General features: G+C 32.4%; 1 protein-coding gene across 2 annotated transcripts; it reads right to left on the reverse strand.

Annotated features, from left to right (window-relative positions):
• Positions 1–1,095: 1,095 nt before the first annotated feature.
• LOC111512948 (cellular tumor antigen p53) lies at positions 1,096–12,379 on the reverse strand. 2 transcript variants are annotated; one of them, XM_023169113.2, is made up of 9 exons: positions 12,231–12,379; positions 11,157–11,231; positions 10,265–10,313; positions 9,961–10,125; positions 8,445–8,634; positions 7,409–7,640; positions 3,466–3,658; positions 3,268–3,409; positions 1,096–2,509 (listed from the first exon to the last, which is right to left on the reverse strand). In XM_023169113.2, exons 2-9 carry the CDS (start codon positions 11,228–11,230, stop codon positions 2,493–2,495), a joined length of 1,062 nt encoding a protein of 353 aa, XP_023024881.1. In that variant the 5' UTR covers position 11,231; positions 12,231–12,379; the 3' UTR covers positions 1,096–2,492. The 2 variants fall into 2 exon arrangements, with proteins under 2 accessions (XP_023024881.1, XP_023024880.1); XM_023169112.2 differs by having other exon boundaries at positions 12,161–12,359.
• Positions 12,380–13,856: the final 1,477 nt, after the last annotated feature.

Raw genomic sequence — 13,856 nt, forward strand, 5'->3', positions numbered from 1 at the left:
TTTATGTCTAATTGCTCAATTTTTCATTCACATGATGCTAAGTATCATTTTTGAAATTATTATCCTATCCAATAAAGTATATTTTTGTTCAATGTTGTCAATTACTCTTTACTCCTTAAGCCCTGTCTTCCTAGCGACGCATTTTTCACGTAGCGTGCGACGTGTTACGCTCAGCTTAATACGTCTCCTCCAAAGAGATTCAATAGGACTGTTTTCCTAAAGAGCGCAACACGTTCCACGCTGACGTAATGCGCTCAACGTGTTAGAGTGTTAGACCGACTGCTTGGAGAGGAATCTATTCGGTTTCACGCTGCGCAATAGTCAGGTTTTGTCCGTCTCGGAACGTTTATTTTGTTGCGTGTAGTGTTTGCGATTTGACTGAAACTTACGAAAATAAATGTTATGGTTTCTTTCTTAATTTTATTAATCTGTCCACTTACCTCAGAGTGGTACTCTGTTTTATTTACTTGCAAGGTAAAACTTAACGACAGAAATGATGACAAAGAAAACTTAACTTAAGTATCTAAGTTTAAGCATATTAATAACTAACAAATAATTGAAATGAATCACATCAAAACAAAAACACTAATGAGATTCATGTAATTGTGATTTTCAACCGACAATACTTTGTAGTTGTGGATCAATTTTACTTGTACCAATTATCAAAAGAGATTTAAGATGCTAATCGGTTAATTGAGATCTGTAAAAATTCTTTGTGTACTTCATCTTGGAAAACGTTTTCTCACACAAGCAAGTAGTACCAAAAACAGAAAACAACCGACGAGCAAATTTATGCAAATTATCAAATTGTTCCAGTGGAAGACTCTTATAAAATTCCAACAAAGATGAATTTTGATATTTGTTCTTCGACTTATTAATGAAAGAAAATTGGAAGTAACTAGTATATCTCTCAGCAAATTCAAAAACAATCTCTTAACTGCATGGTAGTATTATGATATGTATTTTATAATAACATAAGTTAATGTAATGTAGTATATTACTTTATTATATAACTGTTCATTTTATTCTCAAATGGGAGTGATCCCGTAAAATAAATAAATTTTATGCTCGCAATATGTATAATCAAAAAACCAATTTGAATATTTAGAAAATATATTTTAAAAACGTAAAAAATTTGTATATTAACGAACATATATAATAATTAGGTTATGTATTCTTCCACTAGAGTACATAACCTGTACAATAATACTAAATAAACATAAAGATATATATAAAAATGCACCTACTCATAGATTCACATATCAATCCTAGTACAAGATGGTTCTCATTAAACAGATACACTGACAGTCCCACCCCGTCCTCAGTCTTTAAAATAAATGAGATTTCGAATAATTGATGGATGGGAGTGAGACTGATCGTCGACTATGGCACTGGGATTTAGGGAAAGTTCAACAATACAATGACAAAATATAGCTCAATGAAAAAAAACAAATGATCCAGATAGTAACACATTATTTATATTTTTGTGAACCCAATAGAATAAACTACTCTTTCAATTAAACCAGTTCATGAATTGATATAATCCATTCAAAAATTATTTGTTATTTGCTCTGCGCAACTTTTAGATAAGTTTTATAGAGACCTGCTTTAGGACAAACATAGAATAAGCATGCAATCAGGTTGATACCTATTCGTGAATTTTGAATTTATCAAAAATAACTGGTTTATAGAATGGCGCATAAATTTCAAAAAGTTGATCAAAAAACAAAATTCACCACCTCTATGCTTTCAAGTTACTTTATTAATGTTCCTATTATAATATTGCACCATTTTTCGTAAATATTGCACACAAAAAATAAACAATTTCTAATGATGAGAACTGAATGTAAGTAAAAATAAACTCAAAACAGGTTTTCCAGCATAGTCAATATACTGACTACACTTGACTCGAGTATAAAATAAAGCAAGAAAAGTAACAAAAAACGACTATTTATATAACAATAGTCGGTGTTACAATAGATATTAATATGAACTATTATCAACTCTCACTTTGGCTTATCATACTGTTCGTGATAGAACATTGTGAAAGCCATGTGTCCAAAATCCAAGTTCAGGTGGAAGAATGAAAATAAATGAAACATTTGAAAAAATAATAAAACTGAAACTATGCAAGTATGATGTACAATGCTGAAAAATAATAATAATAGAAAGCCATTCAGTGCATCACAAAAGTTGTGAACAGGTTGATATTACTTTAAAGAACAATGGATTGATTATCGAGCCAAATTCAATGACCATTCATGTTTTTGGTTACGTGTTTTAGGTCTTAAACATAAATAATGAGATACCTTACAAAAATCAAGTCACCTGTTGTTAAAAAAAAAATGTTATAACAAACAATATCATGCAAAAAACTAAAGAAATATTGACTTCCCTGCAGTGTAGGATTAAAAGGTGCTAAAATGTTTCTTATTATCAAATGGAAATATGAAAATGGAATTGTATAAGAAATATACATAGAATTGATAAGGTCACTCGGAACTTTCACCTGTAAAGAAAAAATTACAACATAAACAATGATGTTCAATCAATACAATGGGTCGTTCAAATTTCATGGCCAGAAATAACTGTGCCAAAGCTATTTTCCGGGTTTCATGGTCTACAGGTTTTTTGACTGATGTTTCATCTACTACTACGGTAGGATAATCAAAGCCGATGAACGTAAGTAAAATCTGACTACCTGCCAGATTGTGTATAAACACAAACAAGGTCGATTGATCCAATTAAGCGAAACGAAGCGTCGCCCACCGATGACGATATAAAACCGGAGACAAACTCCAACATTGTAGTTTCTGCTTTGAGAACAACTCGAGCACCGTTTCATCTACTACCGCAGTAGTAGATGAAACGTCAGACATAAAAACCTGCAGACCATGGCCAAAAATCTCGGAAAATACCTTTGATACAACAAAAAGTTGTATTTATTTCATTATTTTCTTTTAATTCTCATTGATTTCTTTGTTAATAGTAATGTTTTGAGTAGATTATATTTCAGATATGTTGATGTATATGATAAAAAATATTCGTATATTCAAATCACTAGATGAATTAAAAACACAAGAAGACCACAAGAACTGGTGGAATAAAAATTCAATGCATTATGAGTCAACAAGGACTCAAGCCTAATCTTCCTGACTGGAAACCTATGGCCACAATACAAATAAATATGGCTGAATACGACACCTACTCCGAAAATAATTTTGGAACAGTAAAAATAATGCCAACTACCAAACAAGTAATACTTACGTATCAACGTGTTTATTTTGTTTAAAGCTATTTTGTACGGCCCTTCAGTACCATTGCCGATATTTCGCAGGATTTCCCCGGCCATCAAATCATGGCAATACTTCAACACATTTTGTTCATTATGTCGACCCACCAGCGGTATCTAAAACAATACAAATCTATAATTTCATCTGTAATTCTTTCGTATACCAGATTTACGGTCAGAGTAAACTCTTTGGTATCATTTTCTGCTTGTGTCTGCATGGGTTTCTTTGACGGCTTCTCCATTTTTCTCTTCTTGCCATGCGGCAGATTAGTGTTGGCAGTGTTATCCTTTTCATCTTTCTCTTTATCACGTTTTGGACAAGAGCATATTCTCACATTTAATGTTTTGCGTCCATAAATAGTTCCTCTAGAAAAACCAAAACAATCACTATGCTTAGTATGTGAATAGAATATGAATGGAACATACACATGGCAAACAAAAAACCATAGATCTGGAGATCACAGATCTATCAAAATTCAAATGTCTTCTGAGAGGGTCTCGAAGATTAATTGTACACCAAATTCTTAATGTATTCACTTATGACTTATAGGGTAATTCGAGGAGAGATGGGCACAGTTTTGAAAAACGAATGGTGTCACCGTTAGTATGCAGACTATTTGCTAACCTCTGTTGAAATATGTTAGTATAGAGATTATAACACACAATGTACTGCAACATTTACGTCGAAATGGATTTATTTGTGATCTATTAGGAAAAATTCTCACCCTTGTCTTTGTCCATCTCTCCTCGCCTTGCGAGGAGAGTTGGGCACCAAGAAATTTACCGGTATGGAGAGATGGGCATAGCTTTAAGTTACATTAAGCGACAATTTTTTGTGATTTTTTCGCTGGAAATCACAATTTCTACCTAATTCAATTGAATTGTATTCCTCTAGTTTTCCAATAGGCAAAGAATCGAAAGGCAATGTATGTATTCAGGTATAGGTATAATGAAAGAGAATTAACCAAAGAACAATTCAAAATGAGGTCTAAATGTGCTAGGCTGTTTTATTGAAAGAAACAAGTTGCCCAAGAACATAGAAAATTCAGATAAACCGTTACTAAAACCTATCATGTTCTGATATCTTGCTGAGCTTGCCTCGATCGGATTTGACAGCACTATGACAACGTCCTCTTCATCTGCATAATTCGTCTCATCGGTTTCCTTAAATTTCATTAACATCTCTACTCTTTTATAAAATTTGACTTCCATGCCTTCTGAACTTTTACAAATTATTTTGGCAACGAACAAACGGTAGGCCATTTTTCCAGAAACTCTCACTACCACAAACGTGCCCTCTTGCAACTCTTTTGGCTCATCTTCTTTAACTTCCTCAACTTCTTCGTCCCATTCGTCAGTACCGTCGTCATGTAAGGAAATGGCCTCATCACATTCAGACTCGTCGTACTGATAAGAAAGTTTTCTTCTCCTTTTCTTCTCTTTATTTCCTTTCTCCATTGCTTGCTTTTCCTTAATTTCTCTCTTCAAAGCTCTATCCCTCTCTTTTTCTTCAACTCCCTTTTGTTTAATTCCTTTGTTAAAAGCTCTCTTTCTTTTTCTTTCTTCAACTTCCTTCTGTCTCATTTCTTTTTTTAGAGCCTTATCTTTTAGCTCGCCCTCCGCCTGCCTTATTCTTAAACTTGGGTTTCTGCACATAAACGAATTAAACCAGGGAAAACCTGCAAGACCAGTATCCTCACTGAAGGAAGTTTTGATTTGAAGTGCCTGCGCAATCCTGAAGGCCGTTTCACGCACAGCCCTTCGGTCTGGTGCGAACCCTCTCGCTTGTAATTTTTTGATATAGTTGACAGTTTTCGTTTCCACTTCTGCGCCTAGTTGACTAGGCGGCCCTAATGAACCTTTTGATTTTATTCCACTTTCAAGTCTGTTCTGTAATGTAGTTCTGGGGATGCTATATAATTTTGCAATAGCAAGCACCCTCTGCCCGTCTCTTACTTTGGCAATGGCCTCCTGCAGAGATTTCTCGGTCCAGGAAGCTTGTGTGTTTCCCTTCCGAACATACACAGTTGGCATCTAATAGAAAAATATCAGAATATAATCTAACTCAGTTATCGAGGATAGATGGGCACCTGCCCAACTATCCTTGTGCCTTTAATGCCCATCTCTCCTTTTTGTTGAGGAGAGATGGGCACCTCGGCCATACGGTTTACATGTTCGTTAAGCGACTCCAGTTCATTCAACATTATTATCCAGCCCCATCCTAGTTATGCCAAAGCATAATTATTCAAAAAACAGTAAAAACGAAAAAGTAACACATCTTGAGCGAAAAATTTTGAGACCTTATCTTGACAGTGTTTTGTGAATAATATAAAAATATAGACACAACGATTTATAAAACGACTCTACAACAATGGCCGCGCCTGCTCCTCCAACTAGCAGCGGACGAAATGTTAATAGTTCTTTAAATAACCGCTTGAGGATATTGTGCCCATCTCACCTCACTGCCCATCTCTCCTCGAATTACCCTATGTATCATTCATATTATAGTCGCCATCTGTCTCTGTATTTGAGATGTATAACCTGTAATTCTGCTTATCTTAGTGGTTTTGCTTATTTGTAGTGCTTGACTTTAATTCAAGTCTAACTATGACATTTTTAGTGTCTTCTCAAATTTTTGAAATGTATATGAATATTTATTATATTTGATGGTTAAAAAGGGGATTCCATGCAATGAATAACAAATGAAATGTAAAATGATTATAACCTAAAATATATCTATATTAACTACAAAGAGAAGAACCGCGGAAAAGTGTTTCTGGCTATAATAATAATAATAATTCGTCTTTATTATTTCCAATATTAGGTAGTTAACAGTTTTTATACGATGAAATTTTTTATTACAAAATAAAAGGCGAAGTTCAGTTTATTTTCATCGCAATAAAAATAACCTGGCCTCATCATATGCATGTATACATGTATACGTATACATGCCTAGGTGGACATGTTAGCTACACCTCGCTGATGAGGCCAATAGCCAGAAACACGTGTCTGCGGATTCCTTACAGGTAGAATTCAGTGGGTGAAAATTAATAATTATATATTACATACAATTGAAGCTTGTTCTGGTGTTCCTCAGGGTAGACACTGTGGACCATTACATTTCAATATCTTTATTGATGATCTTATTACTGACATTACTGATGATCTCAAGCTATGCCATGTTATTGAATCAAATGTTGATTGTATGAAACTTGAAGATAATGTAAACCATTTAACCAATTGGTGTAAAAATAACTGCTTGCAACTAAATTTTGACAAAAATCTAGTCACATGTTTCAATCATTCTCAGGCACCAATCACATATGAATACTGTATGAACTCTTTACCCTTGAACCAAGTCGTTGAAGTTAAAGATCTTGGTATTATATTTGATGAAAAGTTGTCATTCTTATCCCCATATTAAATCATTTGGATTTCTTTGAAAATTTTGTACTGTTCATTAATTATGTCACATTTAGAGTATGCATCCATTGTGTGGTGTCCCTCTTACTTAGTGTACAAAGTCACCGGAAAAGGTCCAAAATGAATTTTTGCATAGTGCTGCCTACAAAATGGGTATTCAAATAGACCAGCGACATAACTACACTGTTATTCTTCCTAGACTACATCTAACCATATTGGAAAACAGGCGGATTCAGGCCGACCCAACATTTCTATTTAAATGATTGTCAGGCCAAACCAATTGCCCAGAACTTCTCTTTTGGTTGGCCTGAGAGTCAAGCAAAGAGTAACTTTGCTTTTTATTTTATTCATTTCAATATTCATATGAATTTTGTAACTTTTTTTGAATTAAGGTATATTTTTATACATGTATATTATATAACATTTTAACTTAGGGTTTTGCCGTTTATACCGAATAAATAAAAAAATGTATATCCTGGATTCAGAAGTCACGTAGGCATACTATAGCTGCGTATAGCTATAGCTGCATATAACGAAGGCAGCTAGAAACACATGTCCGCGGCAAAATTCAAGAATCAGAATCATTTTATTCATCACAAAAGAATACACATTGTGTGGTGAAAACTACAGAATATGTAACTTATCGGACTAGTCAATTACCGGTAATTAGGTAATTCAACCTAATATACTTACTGATTATCCTCCAAAGTGAATATTATTTCCACAGCTCTTCTATTCATTCCAGGACTTGGGCAAGAATTTTTGCAAACAAATTCGAAAATTTCTCTAACACTTTCAGTACCCGTCTGCGGGATACCGAATGGTATGACAACGCTGAGACGTTCATTTTTAGACTTGTCACCTAAGTAAGCAGCATACTGATTGGCACATCTTATGATATGAGGGCGAATGTGTTCCTTGAGATCTAAAAAAGTATCGATGGATTGAGTAACTTAAAGTTCTTATAAAATATAGAGGAAGTGGTAGTGGTTCAAAAATATTTAAATTTATTTTTCTCATTTGATATTACCTTCTAATGAAATTTGCAGAAGGGTCTTCATAGTTCTGAGGTTGAAATTATCATCGTGTCATTCATAGGTTTTCATAAATCTATTAGAAACATCCAAACAACTGATCGAGAAAAAATCATTTCCAAAATACTCATTCTCAATAATATGAAAATTTATTCGGTATCCTAATTTCATTAAAAGATAATACAGTAGAATAAGCAGGAACAAGGCGCATGGCTTACTTGTAAGACGTATTTCTGGTAGTTTGTTTCAGTTTCGGCAATTTATTTGAATGCGCCAAAAATCTGCAAAATGGATACTGAAACCAATGATTCACCAACTTAGAAGTAACTTTGTTTTCTAAATTACTTTGCAAATTGAACAAGTACGTCCCTGTCCACTTTCATAATGGAACATTCGTGATTATAGATGCTACTAGAATAAATGGTGAAAACGGAAAAAGGTTCTATCGTTAGATTGAAGCAATCTTGATCAATACCTTAGATTTTTCAAAAATCAACAGAAACATTGAATGACTTCTGGGTTCACCCAGTTGAATATCCATAATAGAAGTATTATTATAAAACTTCACCCATATATTATGTTCATTTAGGTGGGAAAAAAACAACAAGAAGTAAAAATGTATGTAAATGTTTGAAGTCTGTTACAAAAAAGCCCATTTAACAAAAAAACCCCGTTATGTACATGCTTATACTTACCTCCATCAGACTCTTTATGAGAGAATTCATGGTTTAGGCACCGGTAAACACATTCTTGAGCAAATTGGGGAGCACTGTAAACGGGAGTGCTCCTGATGAATAATGGGTTCGGGGGTCGATGTGATACTCTGAAATCTACAGGAAATGGACTGCCCATTGTCATATAAACTTTATTCAGGGTGGTAGAGTACTGTAATTAAAATTACTTTATTTTACACTTGGCAGAAACAAAATCCTGTAATAATCACAAAATGAAAACCAAGAAAAATAATTTGTATTGTTTCTACACTTTGGAGGAATAAACAATCTTATATATTTATCATAGTTGAGTTATCTTCTGCAAATGAGTGACTTTATGATAAATAATTGAATTTGTATATTCATTTTCAGTTATTTTCATCGTTAAAGTTAAGTTACTAACTTAAATTTTGAAATTCTATTACAAATCACTTATACTTGGAATATTAGTTTTTTTATTTTATGCAAAAAGCGATTCCAGACGTTTTTCCTACTGATAAGTTAGGTAATTAAAATCAAAATGATAGAGCTTTAACGTAATTTGGACAAACAACAGAAAAACTGGCTTCATTTTTGAGGAAATGAGATATTAAAATTGCATATAGAACAAGTAATATGTTGGGAAAGTTAGTTAAAAATAGTAAAGACAAAATTTGACCAAATCCAAGAAATCAGGAGTATATGAATTAAAGTGCGGAACGTGTCTTGAGGTATATATTGGTCAAACTGGCTGAACATTTAGGAATCGAATCCAGGAACATCATATGAGCTATGAAAATAAGAAAACAAGTTCAACATATTCAAATCATCTTTTAGAAGAAAATTATATCTTCAACGAAGAGTTCGAAATTTTACACATAAAAAATAAAGGTTTGAAACTGAATCATTTGGAAGCAATAGAAAAATTCAAACATTCTAATGAATAACCAACTGGATTTGAATAGATCACCATTATTGAACTTGTTTTCTTAAAAAAACCGAGGAATTATTATTATTGATGTAGAAGTGAGGTAATCATAATTGAAGAAGTACCTCAGGTATATAAAAGTTGTAGAGGTTCAGGTAATTTGATGGAGGTAGTCTCAATTGTAGTTACCTGTGGTATATAAATATTAGCGTAAGAAGCAACTTGTAGTTGAAGAAGTTACTGTGTTAACGAAACATGTCATGATATATTTATCAAATAAAGTTTGTGGAGATCAAATCATAAGCTGTAGTTTGTGAAATTACTATGGATTTTCATCAAGTAACTGCCAAATCAATCAGAAAATTTTAATGTTTAGTGTCTAAATAATCCAGAAGGCAATAATAACTGCTGCTTTTACTAGGCATGTTTGTAATTCATCTATCACTATCTATTAATGACACCCATAAAAATAAAACCATGATGAATGAATGTTGTAAATTTTTATATCAATTCTCTATCTTACAATTTCGATTATGAAACTACTAGGAAAATATAAAAAAAAAATTCTTAAAATAAAGTTATTTGACTTACCACCCACGAATTTTTTGCCACAGTGGGATGAACATCTACTTCAAATTCATATGGACCATCGTATTCATCATTTGATGGGACACTTGTTTGTACTCCCGGAAAAATAAGATGAACCATCTTTGAATCATCATTAGCAACTATTGATCCATTTAGGATGTTTGAATACTAAAAATGAATGCAAAAAAAGAAACAAATGTGAATGAATTGGAGTATAAGTTATACAATATACATTTCTGATTATAAATAATTTCATATTGGTGGCATTGTCTTACAAAGTATGTTTTTATTCGTGTTTTTTACTTACATTTAAATCATTCAAAGTTGGTTCGTCCTTGAAAAAGTTTAGATTATCCCTGAAAAAAATGTCTTTTATATGCAAAGTTTGAATATTTTTCAGTCACAGGATTTGAAAAAAAATCTAGTTCGTTCATTCCACTGAATATAAAAAAGGAATGAATAAATCAAATGTGCTGATATTATTTTATTACCTGAACATTGGCTGAATTTCCTCTAGCCTTACTTCTTACTAAATTATGTTCAGAATAGAGTCCAAATATTCATAGGCTGCTTTGAAATTTTATGAGGACAGAAAAGTCAATTATGAAATTTATAACAGCCCTTTATATTTATACCAATCAATCAAAATAAGCTATACTGTCTAAGATACTATCTTATTGACAAAGCTTGTATAAATAAAGTAATCATACATATATCATATATAACATAATCATTCATTTATAATATAAGACACAATGTAACGTAACTGTATTGCATTATTTGTATTATTGTATTATTTTCATCCACTATAATGTACTTTTACCACAGTAATACAAACAATATCAATACACAAAATAAAAATGTAACTGACACTATCTGTATATGAAAGAAATTTGAGAAACAATGTTATTGGAGATCTTTAATATCTCATTCGCATCCAAAACAATTTCAGAATATTTGTGTGATCATCTTTGCATTTGTCCGCTAGAACAGTTAAACCGATTTGGGTACGGTTTTTACTAACGTGTTGTGTTAACCTTCATTTAACATTTAGTGTTTGATTTATTTCAATCGGTTCCAGCCAAATCAACTGAATAGTACTGCTGTTGGAAAATTTGGGAAAAACCTAAGAACTGAAGGCCACGCAACAGCATGTAGTGAATATGTGTCATGTATTACCACATGTAGCTAATACTTACATATTGTCCCCTTCCATTTCTGCCAAGAGGAAATTCTGAACATCTGGAGGTAAAAAGTCTGACTGAGAAGACATCCTGTAAATTAAATTGGCATTCTGAAGAAAATCCCTAAACACTTATTTTCATACTGAATTGAGTTAATTGTATAGTGTTAATATTTGTATTATCTAAATCTTACTTTGTTTATTGTTTTTGATGTATTTTATTCTAAATTTATACATGGATTCATATATTATATTATGTTTTGATATAGTATTTATTTAATAATCATTTATTGTAGAATTATAGCTTTGTATTGTGAATATTACGATTATTCCTATTCAATAAAGACTACTTATTTACTTACTTACTACTAAGATTATTTTTGAAATTTTTAGTTGTAAAGATATCTAATTGGTCATGGGAAAGAATTCCCATCAAAACATTTGATATATTAAGTTTGTTGAATAGTTCTTGATGTGTGAATACGAAGCATTTAAAAAAAAGGTGAAACTGGAACCTCTGGCATAGAATGAATCCAAAGCAAGCACTTTCCCCAAACACCAGAACTGTAATACTCTTCTCAGTATCTTCAGGAGATAAAGTTCACTGAAGATGCCAACTTAGTTGCTGAAACGAGCGTCGACAGGAGTATTGCAGTTCTAGTGTCTAGTGCTTGTGTCAGATCTAAACATTCAACAGTTGTAATATAGGAAATAAAAATTTGTTTGAAGTGATATTTTTTGTTAAATCCAAATTTTGAGCATTATGCTTCATCATTTTCAATGTTGATGGAAATTTTCTATTTTTTGACACCATATATAATTCTTATGAAATACCTAAAAATTGAATACTAAAACATTGAATATATTTTCAAACATTCTTGAATGAAAACATCGTCTACCTCTAATAACAATCAATTTGTATTTGAACTTTTGTTTTTTCAGTAAAGATTCAGTTACATCAAAGTTACAGTAAAAGTTTCAGACTATTCATTGCTAGAGATAGAATTTGAGAACACTCACCCTTCCGGTTTTCACAGCTAAAAAAGCTATTCTGATACAATTAGAAAAAGAAAAGACAACAAAGATTTACCCGTGAAATTTTTAATTGAAAAAACAGCCCCCGAACAATAACTAAACACCGAACCCAAACAGTAATAACTACCACAAATTTTGATTTTTTTGACAGAGAACATAGACATTTGACATATTCGCAAGCATTAGAGCCAATCAAATGGAAGCAAGGCAACAGGTTTCCGCCATTTTACAAAGCAACAAGTGGACAAAACTGGTTTTAGTTTAGGCAGGTGCAAGAAACTTTCTTGATAATGGCAACTCTGTCGTCAGAGTTGCAAATACACTACTAAAGGATCGTTTCCATAGGTAGTGAAGAGTGAAGTAGCGATTACTTAAAAGAAAAGTCGTGATTTGATTTTTTTATATTACCAAGTTACATTTTTTATTGTTTGAAATTTCCAAACAAATGTATGTAACGAATATTTTTCAACTACTAAGTGATTGGCTAATAATGCACCTTCCCAGGAAAACACGAATAATTAAAAAGCAAAGAGACAGTGAAGGTCATGGTTATATGAAATATTATTCGCTTTCAGCGGTTGAAGACGCTTCACTGTTGAATGTGGTGCTGAGTCTAGCTATTAAAGTCGCTTCACCACTGAATATTAGAGGGTAAATGGTGAATCCAGCTGTTGGATAGAATTGAAGTTTTTTCCTTAGGTGAATAATTACACTGTATAATGACAGTTCAGATTCTATTTAAATATTAAATCCCTCTTCAATGAACTTTGAAGACTTGCATATTATTAAGAACTAATATAATGAAATCATAATTAGCAGAAATAATATTGCTCTTTGAAATGCGTTGAGTATATGAATATCATTCATTTCTAAACATTTTACTCAACATCTGACATAGTAGAATATCGTCTATTGATCTAGTTGGTTTTACATTGCTTTTTTGCTTTTTCATCCTAGACGAATCCATTGACTGTCATATATCTTGATGTAAACTTTTGATTATCTTTTCACTTTTGACAATGCGAACTCGGCTGATTTTTCAGTATGAACAATATTTTTGTAAATAGTAGAATTTGTTGCTATGGCATAAAATGAGTCCAATAAAAATACTTTTCCGACGCATCAGCGCTGTTAACACTTTCATCAGATGAGAATCCTAATTTATTTCAATAGATTAGTTTCAAATTTCGCCAACTTAATATCGATCATATTAGTATCAATCTCTTCAATTAGGAACAATTTTTATTATGTCCCAGTTTTAGATGAATCTTAGTTAAATTTTAGGACAGCTGTCATAAACCGATTACAAATTTTCAAATTAACATGCATTGTTTATAATACAGACAGTTGATTAGTATGTTCCACTCATGACACTACTTTTATTGTAAATGTTGGTTCGATCGCAACTCTGGGATGAAGAGTGTTCATTGCATATCGTTTGACCTGTGCTCCCTTTGAGTGTTATTGTTTGTATGGGGACGGACGGCGGTTGGTTAACATAAAATCCCTTTTTTACCCCCTCACTTTATTATAAGCTTAAGGTCATGTTAGATGTTTTTGTTCAGGCATAATTATTTGCACAGAATAGTTTTATTCTGTGATATTTGTCCTTAGAGGCCACTGACTACCGACATAACCTATTGTATGTCGATGTCGATGCCACTGACCAACGAAAGAGAAA

This window comes from Leptinotarsa decemlineata, unplaced genomic scaffold (assembly GCF_025532065.1).
Source record: "Leptinotarsa decemlineata unplaced genomic scaffold, Ldec_3_MD MMD2_P_RNA_scaffold_1, whole genome shotgun sequence".
In the NCBI taxonomy this organism is placed as follows: Eukaryota; Metazoa; Arthropoda; class Insecta; order Coleoptera; family Chrysomelidae; genus Leptinotarsa; species Leptinotarsa decemlineata.

Excerpts from the sequence above, each read along its gene's own strand:
- LOC111512948 (XM_023169113.2), bottom strand. The coding sequence starts at position 11,230 with ATGTCTTCTCAGTCAGACTTTTTACCTCCAGATGTTCAGAATTTCCTC. Across the intron at positions 10,314-11,156 it reads GAAATGGAAGGGGACAATAT|GGATAATCTAAACTTTTTCA; the intron begins GTAAGTATTAGC and ends CATTTTTTTCAG. Across the intron at positions 10,126-10,264 it reads CAACTTTGAATGATTTAAAT|TATTCAAACATCCTAAATGG; the intron begins GTAAGTAAAAAA and ends ATTCATTTTTAG.